Source organism: Coregonus lavaretus (assembly GCF_964263955.1).
Source record: "Coregonus lavaretus genome assembly, chromosome: 7".
Lineage (NCBI taxonomy): Eukaryota > Metazoa > Chordata > Actinopteri > Salmoniformes > Salmonidae > Coregonus > Coregonus lavaretus.
The window spans coordinates 25,071,163-25,084,483 of record NC_139994.1 but is presented as its reverse complement, the minus strand read 5'-3'; the positions used below and the strand labels follow the sequence as shown (position 1 = coordinate 25,084,483).

The 13,321-nt window shown below is 40.8% G+C and overlaps 1 protein-coding gene across 1 annotated transcript; it reads left to right on the top strand.

Annotated features, from left to right (window-relative positions):
- Positions 1-4,776: 4,776 nt before the first annotated feature.
- LOC311132455 (uncharacterized protein) lies at positions 4,777-10,886 on the top strand (the record flags this gene model as incomplete). The annotated part of the gene is made up of 10 exons (XM_084165742.1): positions 4,777-4,972; positions 5,390-5,433; positions 8,154-8,201; positions 8,324-8,404; positions 8,972-9,030; positions 9,441-9,510; positions 9,598-9,687; positions 10,359-10,442; positions 10,549-10,653; positions 10,752-10,886. The coding sequence occupies 10 exons, from the start codon at positions 4,777-4,779 to the stop codon at positions 10,884-10,886; spliced, it is 912 nt and encodes a 303-aa protein (XP_084021868.1).
- Between the last annotated feature and the right edge of the window lie 2,435 nt (positions 10,887-13,321).

Here is a 13,321-nt window from a genome sequence, read left to right as displayed (position 1 = left end):
AGCTGTTTTATCTCAATTTAAAATAGTTTCTGGGTAACAATTAAGTACCTTACTGTGATTTATTTTAAATTAAAATGGTCAAAAAGAAACTAATAGCTTCTTAGCAAAGAGACATTTCTCAAGCAAGAATTGTCTGGGAGTGGTGTGAGTGGGGAGGGGAAAACTAGCTGTTATTGACAGCGGTTTGGAGGTGTGATGTCACCAGGCAGGCCAACATTTCGTCTCACCACCATAGAATGACATTTCAGGCGTCTTTTAAAATGGCTCTTACACTAAAAATGGCATTGTAATCTTTCAGAATTTCACTGTTATTCCAACCTCAGTGTGGAATATATATAAAACACAGGAAAATCATGTTGACTACACTAAGGTTTTTAAGCAAACCTGGGACTTGAACCAACTATGAGAAGTCGGCATTTGATTTACAGTACTTACGAACAAAGGTCAGTTCAGGCGGTTACTGCAGTTTTGCGAAGGTCGGATATACAGGCCCTTTTGAAGTAGCTTCAGGGGGAGGGAATTTCAGCAACACACTACTGTACTAGACCACACCTTGAAGTCTTAATCGTCGCCACTTCTTGCTTTGTATTTAATTTGTCATGTCAGTAAAGGAAAATCTAAACAAACTCATGGTGTCCAATGACTAATTTGTCTGGTGAATGTCATTCATTATTTCACAATTGACTCATTCAACCAATATGTAATGATACTGTACACAGCTGGTTTTATATCTGTTGTTTTTACCTGCCAAGCTCCATTTTCTAATTCTTGTGGAAACGTTTTTGAATGTTCTTAAAGGGTTACAGTGGAATCGGACACTAAAATGGAAGTTACTCACGCATACAAACACACAGATTTATTTTCCACTTGTTGCAGGACCATTGCAGTTTTTCCAAAACCAATCATAGGTTTTTCTTCCCTTGCAGCCTCTTCTCTTCTGGCTGCCTTTGTGTTCTTTGGTTTCCACCTTTCTCATATCTTCCTTTGTCTTGAGGTCCTCCTGTTTCTTCTAGTCAGCTTTAATCCGTTTCTGTGTAAGTTTGTCCCACTCGTTCTCACTCTTAAAAGCAGCCAGATACTTGTTTCTGACTACCTTGACCCATTTCTCCTTTATGAAATCCTTCTGGGCCTTCTTAAACTTCATATCTTTGTGATGCCTCTTTTGTCCCAACTTCTTGTTCTTCTCCTACTTCTGTCTCTCATTTTCCATCTTTTTCTGCTCCATCTTTGATGGCTCTTTCCATGACAGACCAGGGGAAAGCTATTATCCTATTGATGTCACTTGTTAAATCCACTTCAAATCAGCGTAGATGAAGGGGAGGAGAGGTTAAAGCCTGGAGACATGGATTGTGTATGTGTGCCATTCAGAGGGTCAATGGGCAAGACAAAATATTGAAGTGCCTTTGAACGGGGTATGGTACACTGATACGTTCTCATACTTACAGCTATACATACTCACACTTTCATACTCACATTCACACACGAACCCCACCTTCAACAGATCTGATCACATACAAGGCCCCTGGATAGGCAATCGAGTAGGCTACTTCCTTACATCAAACTAGATGTAGCTCCGGCGCTGATGTGCTCTGGCATTTGCAGGACAGAGCGTACTCACCAATTCTTTCCCTCTCACTGTTTATTCTCTTCCCCTTGCGCCTTATCGCTCTATATTTGTATCTGTTTATGCAACCTATCTTCCTTGGCCATGCATGTATGTGATAGAGACAGAGATACTAATACTTTATGGGAATCAACCCTGTTCTTAGAATCAGCACTGTAGAACATAGCGTGTATAATAAGTATAGTGTTAATTGCAGTATAGCCTAGGTTGCCTCTGGCTATGAATGTTTCTGTACTTTTATCAGTACATTTTTGGCTAATAACATAGACCTAATAATTATTGTAAATGTGTGTTTACCTTGTGTTATAATAACCTATTTTCAATTTAAATGATAGGACTGACTGAAAAGCTGACTTCCTCCATTATAGGCTCCTGGTTGTAATTATTAAATGTGTAAGCCCACAACAGCATTGCTGTTAGATAGCTTCATTTATTTAGTTAGCTATACGAAATTAATAATAGCCTAAAACGTATATTAGCTGTATGGCTAGCTTTATTCAAAATAGCAGAACATACCTGCCAGGCGACAAGTCAGCTCTCCCGCGCTGCCTCTCTTTACGCGAAAATCGTCATGCAGACTTGTGCCCTCATGGAGATTCCGTGCAGTGGATAATTAATACTGAGGTATTAATTTGTGATACTTCACTAGGCTAAAACAAGGTTTACTCGTTCATTCGTGTCGGTCAACCACTGAAAACATAAATGTGTCAAACTTTGTCTGCCTCTTCTTATCCATTTGGTGGAATTTCAACCATGCTCCGTCTTCTCTGCTTCCCACCCCTCCTCGTGCACTTCTCCAATCCTTCCTCTCAGTCTCACAACAAGAGGATAATGCTAGTGTCTCGTTTCCCCTAGCAACCAGTTGCTATAGGAATATTCCTTAGTAATTCAAAGTGTTGATGATGATGATGAAGAGTCCAGATGTATGACCACGATAGTTAGATTAGGCTAGTTATTCAATCAAACACATTTATTTTACAATTATAGACCCCTAACCTAGGAAGAAATGTGTCTCTTATAAACGTCTGTGTGCAGTTACAGGTAGCATACTCCAAAAACTAGAGAAAATTCGACAAAAAATATATTAAATCCACCTTTTGCAAAGTCCTCGGCATTTTAGCTGTGCACATCTCACATTTCCCAACACCGTTGCAGTAACTAGTCGTTTCTATGCGAAGCGGCTGCGGCCGCTTGTAGAAGTAGCCTTAATGACAGCACTTCCCACAGTGCGACCAAAAGAAAGATCTACACATATGCAAGGGGTATTTATCGCTCAATACAAAAAGTGGATTTAATATTTTTCTGAATATTCTGTTTTTTGGAGTTCCACCTGCAACTGCACACAGATGTTCATAAGAGACAAGTTTCTTCCGAATCGAGAACAAAGAAAGTATCGCCAAGGTTTGTAAAAAAATATCCTGATTATGGTAAACAGCAGCCTATGCAAGATCTCAGATGAGCTTTAGCTCTGCCACTGAGGTTCGTGTTTACATGGCTATCTAGGAGTAATGTTAGAGGCTTTGATTCAGTTAGTCTACTGGGAGGAGAAGATGTATCTTTCCCCAGGATACCCTTGCTTGTGGAGATAATGCTAGCAACCGAATGCCTTAATAAAGGATGAAGGTATAGTAGACCCAAGTAGCCTATTGTAAACTGTAACACATCTCACAATTAGAGTAACATGCAATTTTATCATTGGGGACATCACACTTTGTGCTATAGAGTATAGACTGTTGGGTTTAACAACATTTCCAAAACTCCATATCTGATCATAGGCTTTTGTTTTGAAATGTGTATGCCAGTAATGTTAATTTTATCACCAGCACTTTTGGAACCATAGCACCACTGTAGCTATATAATCCAACCACCTTGACTGATGACTGTCAATTCCTGCTGGAAGTTTCTAACTTTCACAGACTAACCAACCTTTTCTAACTTTCACAGACTGACCAAACTTTTTTCACAAACGTTTTTAGAGTAAGATTGTTGGTCATGAAGATGTCCCTTTCCTAAAATAGTGTAGCAAACAAGGGGCGGGGAAGCGAACCCAGGTTACATGCGTGAAAGGCACACACCCTACGCATCGCTCCAACAGACTTAACCCACTTGGTCAGAATTGTAATGTGGCTCACTGTATTAGCGAGGATCACTACACCGTTTCGACCACTTTGACCACCAATATGCAGCCTACAGTTTTTTAGAGAGACAATAGATTTGTGGGAGTCCTTCGTAATTAAAACACTAACCAGCCGTAACATACGCATTCGATTTCTATTGTCTGCCATTTTCTTTTAGCCTCTGATTACTTTTATCTCCTAATGAAGATTTGTGTTGGTGTACTGGTTTTCCTTAACAGCCACCCTCTTTGGATGTATTATTGTTGCCGGCTGTACAGCCAGAGCTTGTGTGCTCGCCCAGGGTTTCAATTTTAGTCTATTTTAGGATTAGGGTTATGTCATGAAACGTGGGCTACTAGGCCTACATTATAAATATGATACAATCAGCATTTCACTTTGGATATGAATAATCCAAATTATCAATCAGTTATCAAAACGCTCAGATATAACCACCAGGGCAGGAGGGCGAAGAGATGAGAAGAGTAGGCTATCTCAGCTGATTTATGCAGGAGATTTAAAATAATAATGTAAAACATATCTGTAGGCTTTTTAGTAACTATTTGAATGATGTTTTAGTCCAATGCATGTTGGTTGAACGCTTTGACACCTTGAACGTGAAAGTGAGTGGTTCAGTGAGTGTCTCCGCCTAGAACATCACAGAGCTGATGAACGCAGCAACGTTCTTTTTCAGAACCATGGCGAGCGCATTGTGACGCTGTCCCTTCTACTCCTACTCAGAGCCATTGATACAGTATTTTCTAAATGGTTATACTCCTACTGTTCTCTAAACAATGGTTTCATAGTTTACAATTGTATAAACTCCCAAATCATGCTCAAAATTCAATTTAATTGATGTCACTGTTGAGTGTTTTTTAATCAGTTTGATAAACATGTTTGTCCCATTGTGACATAGCCAACCATGACTTATGGAAGAATTTGACGTATTAATGGTCCCTATAAAACCCTGTAATTCTAAGAAAGAATTGTCAGATGGTTTTGAACTCAGTCAAAATCACTGCAGTATGTAGAGCGATAATGAGTAGGTCTATGTTCAGTCGTTTGTTGACAGCGACCCCGCTGAGATTCCTCCGCGAGAGGCAGCTTCTGAGTGCAGCTGGCCTGTTGTTTGCGTCCGGTTCGGCAGTCTACTTTTATAGCAAATATTACGGTATCGGTGAGGATGCACTGGCCACCGTGGAGAGCGTGGACCGTGTTGTCACGGTTGAGGAGGGTAAGTTTACATATTTGACAATGTCTAAATAGTAATAGTCCCAAATGCCACCCAATACCCTATTTCTTATTTTGACCAGGACCCATAGTTCTATGGTTAAAAGGCGCTGGTCAAAAGTAGTGCACTAAATAGGGAATAGGGTGTCATTTAGGTAGCAATCATGGTGATTACATTTTTTACAGTGTAGCCCTAGATTAACAACAACAAACAAACTTGCTCCTTTGAAACCAAACCTTTGCTTTAGGTTTAATTGAACATGTTGGTACATTATGCAGACACATAAATACATTTGATGTCATACAATATAAAACACAAGTAAATATATGATCAGCCTAACTACATGGACAGATGTCTGGTGTCTTGTAGCTAGTATTTCTTAAACTTAGAGAAAACAATCCTTTATTGTTTTTCATAAAGATAATGAGCCCACCCTGGACCAGGAGGACCCAGTCCTTGTTCAGGTAAGAATGCTGCAGGCCTATCAATAGCTTGGGTGCCAGTCTTTCTGCTCTCTTGCCAATTCCATCGTGGCAATATGATATTGGCATCACAATCCCATAAGGAGTGGACAGAGAGCTGAAACAGACTGGCACCCAGGCTATAACAATACTGCTTCATTAGCAGGATTGGTTCAATAACAATCTGTCATTCAAACTGTCATTTTACTGACTCATAAATTGATCCTGATTTTCTTCCTTAGTATGTGGTTGAGGAGGTTGGGCACCGGCCCTGTCTGGCTTTAATCCCTTGGTCTGGACCTCTGTGGGTTCCCAGCTCTGTAAGTCCATCCATTCTGATACTCTTTGGTCTTCTCTCTGGTCTTAAAACTGGTTTATGTACTTTAAACATAAACATGACGTTTTCTGAAGAACAATATGGAAATACATTTCTGTAAACATATTCCCTATTTTTTATAACTGCAGCCAACATATTACCTTACCCATGCTGGGAGGATGCTGCTGAGAGAGCTGGCAGTGTTAAACACGCAGGTAACCATGCAGATTATTGGACAAAGCTCATCTGATCTAATAGGCAGGATTACCTTCAGTATCCACTACGGTAGTGAAATACTTTGATGTTCGTTCCCTCATTTTCTCACAGATAGCTAGGAGGATGGTATGGAATGAACTGTCCTCTCAAAATGAACAGGTAGCCATTCATATGCAGGTACCTCAGATGTTTCCTTAACCTTTCAACACAGACCTGTGTAGTGTCTCAGAATCTATCATGCAGTAGCCTCCTCTTGTGATCCTCCCTATAGCAGTCTGTCAGACCTATAGGCTACCTGTCTATCATTCAAACTGACTTTTAATTTGATCCTGTCTTGTTCCTTAGTATGTGGATGAGGAGGTTGGGCAGCGGACCTGTCTGGCTTTAATCCCTTGGTCTGGTCCTCTGTGGGTTCCCAGCTCTGTAAGTCCATCCATTCTGATACTCTTTGGTCTTTAGTCTGGTTTATGTAACTTAAACATAAACATGATGCTTTCTGTAGAACAATATGAAAATACATTTCTGTAAACATATTCCCTATTTTTGTAATAGTCTGTAACACTGCAGCCAACTTATTACCTTACCCATGCTGGACGGATGCTGGTGAGAGAGCTGGCAGTGTTAAACACACAGGTAACCATGCAGATTATTGGACAAAGCTCATTTTATCTAATTGGCAGGATTACCTTCAGTATCTACTATGGTAGTGGGATACTTTGATGCCCTTAAAACTGTTCCCTCATTTTCTTACAGATTTGCAAGACTGAGCAGCACATTTTCATCTCTCGTGCTGGCATGATGGTATTGGATGAACTGTCCTCTCAGCTTGAAGAGGTAGCCATTCATCTGCAGGTACTTCAGACATGTTCTTAACATTTATATCTCAGACCTGTGTATTTCAACTATTATCATTGCAGTGGCCTCCTCTTGCAATCTTCCCTATGCCAATATTTTACTCCTATACAGTACCAGTCTATCATTCAAACTGACTCTTAAATTGATCCTGTCTTGTTCCTTAGTACGTGGATGAGGAGGTTGGGCACCGGTCCTGTCTGGCTTTAATCCCTTGGTCTGGACCCTTGTGTGTTCCTATCTTTGTGAGTCTATCCATTCTGATACTCTCTGGTCTTTAGAGGATATTAAAGATTAACATCAAGTCACTAGTTTTCTATAAAACCACATAATGAAAAAAACATATTCCCTTGTCTTCATAGCCTGTCTTCTCCAAGGCCAAACCAGTCTACTACCTCACTCGTGCTGGGAGAATGCTGGTAACAGAGCTTGCAGTGTTAAACACACAGGTAACCAAACACATTATTAACCAAAGCTCATCTGATCTTATAGGGAGAATTTACTTTACCCTGTTCCCTTTTTTTTCACAGACTTCCAAATTGGTTATTGAGGAGCCTACCATTCACCTCACTGAAGCTGGGAGGCTAGTGCTTGACGAACTGTCAGCACCTTCAGATAGCCATTCACAGGTAGTCAATCACATTATTAGACAGTCATAGCTGATTAGTAATAGTACACATTACCATGTCCTCTATCTCCACAATTGTGTGTCTTATTAATCACAGAGCAATCTCTATAATTAGGGGATGTCTTTTTTTTTCAGCCAAATAGGGAAGACTCTGGTTTTCCCTATGAGAAGTTGCAGCTGGTTGGGAACTGGGGTTCGTTTCATTTCCATTACTGGAATATCCATTATGGACGAGTGCAGGTACTTCAGACATATTCTTAACATTTATGAACACACCTGTGTATTTGAACTCCCAATTGTCTCTGGGTTTTCTTTTGTATGTCTGTCCCTAATTGAAACCTAGGGGAAACTTGTCGTACGAACATCATGTGGGCTCTATATCACTGCCAGGGATTATACTCAGAACTGAAATCGCCTGCCAAATGTTATAGACATCTACAGCTAACATATAGAGAGAGGTCTGGAGACTGAAGGAGTTTTTTCTTTATAGCAAAATGAAGAGGACATGCATCACCTGTGCATTGTGAGGGGAGTGGAGAAGCAGCTGTGGTGGAGCAGAGTCATCCAGGAAAAAATCCTGGACCCATGGGTGAGAGATTCTCAACTGGTCTTTCGTCTCAAATGCACCTGATTCGTGTCAAATGACGCACATGCTATAGGTCTACTTATATTTCCTGGATGAAATGTAATGTTTCTCTGTCTCTTTTAAAGGGTCTCGTCCAGGTGGTCCTCACCAACAAGAAGCTGATTGGTATTAAGGTACAGTCAGGCAATTTTTCACAGAAAAAATGTAAAGTGGCAAATGTCCATTTACCTATTTGAATAAATACATGTTGACAGAAAATGAAATTACACGTTCTAATCTCTTGCCTCATTTTTAGTTCCTTGGTAGAAGGATCCATGGACTCATGTCCGGCCTTGTCAAGAGGAGGTCTGAGTTCACCTATTATGAGGATGCCCAGGTACACTCCGTGTTATGATTTATTTCAGTGTTTGGTTGAGGGGTTTTCAATATGGTGGTTTTCAGTGTTGGGCTGACAGTGTCACATGTTGTGTGTTAAACAGCAGGTGGATATCTCCACCACAGTGGAGGGGTACCAGGAGAGGGGGGATGAGATGATGGCATATCAGTTCTCCACCTCTGACATCATCACCACCCCTCATGAGCCGTCCTCTGGCTCCTCTCACCAGTCCCCCCAGAATTCTCCGCCTCCCCCTTTCCCTTCCGATTCCCCTCCCAGTCCCCCTCCACCTTACCACTCCACCCAGGACCAGGACCAGACCCCTGACAGCACTCCTCAGGTAAAACTCTTTCTACAGTCAATAATTCTTATTTCATTTGTACTTGTGTGTAAAGGTGTGTGTCATTGTTTTGGTATCGATAGGTTTGTGTTGTCTGTCAAGGGTCAAGTTGTTAGGTCAAGATGAAAGTATTGTTATGATGTCACTGAATGTTTTGTCTGCTTCAGTTGATGTTGCAGGTGAAATGCAGTTTAGTAGAGTTTAAGTTAATGTGATGTCTGTTTTAGGAGTTTGAGGAGGAGTTTGTGGAGGAGCAAAATAATGCTGCAGATGTGCCCCAGTTGCGGTGGGTTCGCTTTCATGTGTTCATCTATAGTAAAAACCTTTGCTTTGAAATAATCTGCCCAATATTGTAGTTATACAGATGTAGGATCTTAATTTGAGACAGTTTGCTACAGCAGGAAAATAATCCTGCAGCAACAGGATACATTTTTCGTTAGGGCAAATCGAGTCTAAAATTTCAAAGTGGAAATTACCAACTTGAAAATTCCAAATACGCTACAAGTTTGCATTTCCTGCCGTGCAGGAAAATTCTCAGCAACAAAAGAGTGATCAAATTAAGATCCTACATTGGTATGGTCTTTCTGAATCCTGCAGTTATAATATAGGCTAACATAAAATGATTTCTTAATTTCATGGCACTGATGTTTTAGCTTCTTAGGTTGAACATTTGTTATTGAACATTTCTATTTACAGGCGTTACTTTGAAAACCAAGGGACAACCAACTTCTCTCTGAGGCTGGCCGCTATCAGACGTGCTATGGAGGTGAGAAAATGTGAATTTAGCACCTTTTGTATTTCACTTCATGAACATTTCTGGACTATTTGTAAATGTACTGTCTTGTTCTCACAGGCTCTGACATCCTCAGACAGTACCTCCCTCAATTACCTCACCCACGCTGGGAGGATGGTGTTGAGTGGACTATCCGAGCTCAACCAGCAGGTAACCAATTACATAATTGTGCAACGTTCATCAGACCAGATATATAGTTCCCACTGGGCACAGATGTCATTTCAACGTCTCGTTTTGATTTACATTTGGTTGAGTTGTCAACTAATGTGAATTCAATGTGAAATCCCCCCAAAAATTAACGTAATTGGATTTAGGTTAAAAGACGAAATTCCCTTACGTTGATGACTTCTTTCAAATCCAATCAGTTTCCCACTTTGATTCAACATCATCACATTGACATTTTTTATTGATACAACATTGATTCAACCAGTTCTTGCACAGTGGGTTACATTTAGGCAACAGTGATTCATAGGGTTTAGTTGAAAAGTTTCAACGTCATACTAGCCAAACAATCGGAGGCCCTTTGAATTACAGACCTGAATCTTTGAGTTTATGATCTAAGTTTTAAGGAATTTTATGATTGTTTTGTTTTGAGGATGTGAGGCAGTTTCAGCAGGCCTACGACCTACTGGTGAACTTCATTAATGAGCCAGCAAACAGGGAGCGACTAGAGCAGGAGATGGCTCTCGTAGGAGTAGGTCTACATGCAAGCTTGAGCGTTAGCTGCAGACACCGTCTTCTCATCTAACATCTACTCAATGAGACTTTCTAAAGTGCTTGTCAATGAAGATTATGTAATTATCCTATTTGTTTGACTTCAGATCGACCGCATCAACTTCGCAGATGTTTTTTATGAATTCGTTCTACTAAGCCTTCTAGAAGGAAAGACATCTCTTCCTATATCTGTAAGTGGCCCTAAGAATGGAACATCCTGTTGTTTATCTATGCTATACACACTGTTGTCATATCAGATCTGTAGACACTCACTCATGTCCCCTGTTCCTTCTCCAGGAGCCTGGTAGCTTCCTTTATCTGCTCCTGCAAGTCATAATGAGGATTGACCCTCCTGGAGGAGCCTGGACAGAGGCTGCTGAGAACTTCTACCTCCTCGTTAAGGTACATTTGTGTGTCTCTCTCTCTCTCTCTCTCTCTCTCTCTCTCTCTCTCTCTCTCTCTCTCTCAATAATAGTTGATGATGTGTCTGTTGTCAACAGGACCAGATGAAGGCATGGCTACAATCCATCTTCAACCTCAATGAGTCAATCTATGAAAGCCCAGAGAGGCTCTCGGGGGAGGTGATGCGGAATCTAGAAATACAGGTTGAGTTCCTGCTGTCCAGCCTGGATTAAGGTTCCCAAACTGAGCTGAGGGCCCCATCACAAAATAAAGTGTTTTGCATTCAAACATTATCTGTCAATCGTAAACAAATGTTACATCATGTGTAGGGGAGAGTGGGGTAAGTTGAGCCATTTTTTACATTCAGCATTACTCTGTCAAGGGAAATATAGTATTCTTTCAAAAATATACAGTATCTGTCACGACTTCCTCCAAGGCTGCCCCTCTCCTTGTTCGGGCAGGCTTCGGCGTTTGTCGTCACCGGCCTTCTAGCCACTGCCGCTCCTCATCTCATCATCTCATCATTCCATTTGTTTTGTCTTGTTTATTACACACACCTGGTTCATATCCCCTCATTAGTACCTGTATAAGTGTTCCCTCTGCCCCCTTGTCTTTGTGTGTGATTGTTTATTGTGGAGGAGAGAGAAGCTCGGTGGAGCTCCATGTATTTTGTATCGCCGGGAATATTCCCTGTGTGCCTTGTATTTTCCAGTGCCCCTGTTTTGCGCACTGGAGTGTTTTTACTAGGGGTGTAACGATCCATCTACTACATCGATGTATCGATTTATATTCCTATGATCCAACTACATCGATCTGTGCTCGGCGAGTTGGCCTTTTGGACAACATATATCGATCTAACATCGTTTTAAATGTAATAAATCGATTGTATCGATACTAGGAAATAACCCATTGGATTTAAGCACGTCAGACTTTATATGGATGTTTTTTCTTAGCACTTTTAATGATAAAGGCTTTAAACATTACTCGATTCACTCTGCCTATCCGTGACGTCATCGCGCCAGCAGCAGCGCAAAGGCGCCAAGACAACAAAGCATAGCATGGCGGATGACAGAGGAGAAGCCGACGAGCGAGAAATTATCAAGCCACCATTGCGGTCCTTACAAGAAACAGGAATCTAGGAAACTTCACCTGCACTGTCCAGTATCCAGGTATTTATTTCAGTCACACTGGTTGAATTTTTGGCTAAAAGGTTACTGAATCGATTTCAAGTCACTGAATCGTTTCGGATCGTATCGTTCTAAATTAACCAATATCGTCCTTGAATCGTATCGACAACCACGAATCGTGATACAAATCGAATCGTTGTTAAAACGAATCGTTACACCCCTAGTAGTAGGTGCCAGGCACATGCGGTTTGAGTGTGTCAAGGACTGCAACGCTGCTGGGTTGTTCACCCTCAACTGTTTCCCGTGTGTATCAAGAATGGCCCAAGGACATCCAGCCAACTTGAGACAACTGTGGGACGCATTGGAGTCAACATGGGCCAGCATCCCTGTGGAACGCTTTCGACACCTTGTAGAGTCCTTGCCCAGACAAAGTAGCTATAACCCTAGCATTAGAAGTTATTGGCTGCATTCACACAGGCAGCCCAATTCTGATATTTTTTCACTAATTGGTCTTTTGACCAATCACCTCAGAGCTGATCAGTCAAAAGACCAACTAGTGAAAATACTAGAATTGGTCTGCCCGTCTCAACACAGCCATAGTGGCATCAGCGCTGCAAATTATTAGTATTCATAATATTTATTTAAAATCGCCAGTTGATTACAATAGCCTACCATAGCGTGTTGAGCGTCATTCCATATTAAACTGCTGAACTAACAATAGTCGAGGCTAGTCTATCCTTTATGGGAAACTGTATAAATCTACTGCAACACAAACTACTAGTCTGAATGAATGTCTATATATGTCATATTTATCAAAATGTTAAAAACCAAGAAAAGTAAAAAACTAAACAATTTCCGATTTATTGAATGAGTCATGCATTTAGTCTCGACATGATAAAAGGTCAGTCTCTGTACCACGTGAATGAAAAGTGAAACAGAATTAGAACGCTTCTTAAGTGTTAGTGTTTTGATACAATGTAAAGTGGACAATATTTCTTCCCCTGTACATTCTAAATGTCTTTAGTATCAAGGTCAAGGCACTCCATATCAACCATAGTTATTTTTACTGGAATAAATGCTTTGCTTGGTGTGAACCAATTCCGTCTAAAACCATGTCTCTTTCAGGAAGGCACAATGTTCAGAACTTTTAAGGCAAAAATCATACATATAGAGCAGACATCACTTTCGATTTGAAACAAGTGTGATCTATACAATACATTTCTATCTGGAGCAGTCTGAACATTGTTCTGCACTGAATATACCCCTTGGCCTCAGGGCCATCTGAATGGACAAGCATTTATCTGGTGTGACACTGGACGAAGACAAAAATTCTGCTTCTCCATGGTTCTGAATGGGGAGACATCAAAATCAACACCCAGGTTTGACTGACAGAACCCGCTCCAGCAAAGATAAATGCACTTTAGTTATTTATATAATCTTACAGAATAATGTTTGGGTTGGAATGAATGAAGGGAAAGGCAATGAAGTAGTATTTAGAGAAAAGTAAGCAGGAGTGTTAAACTGATAAAAGCACTTCCTGG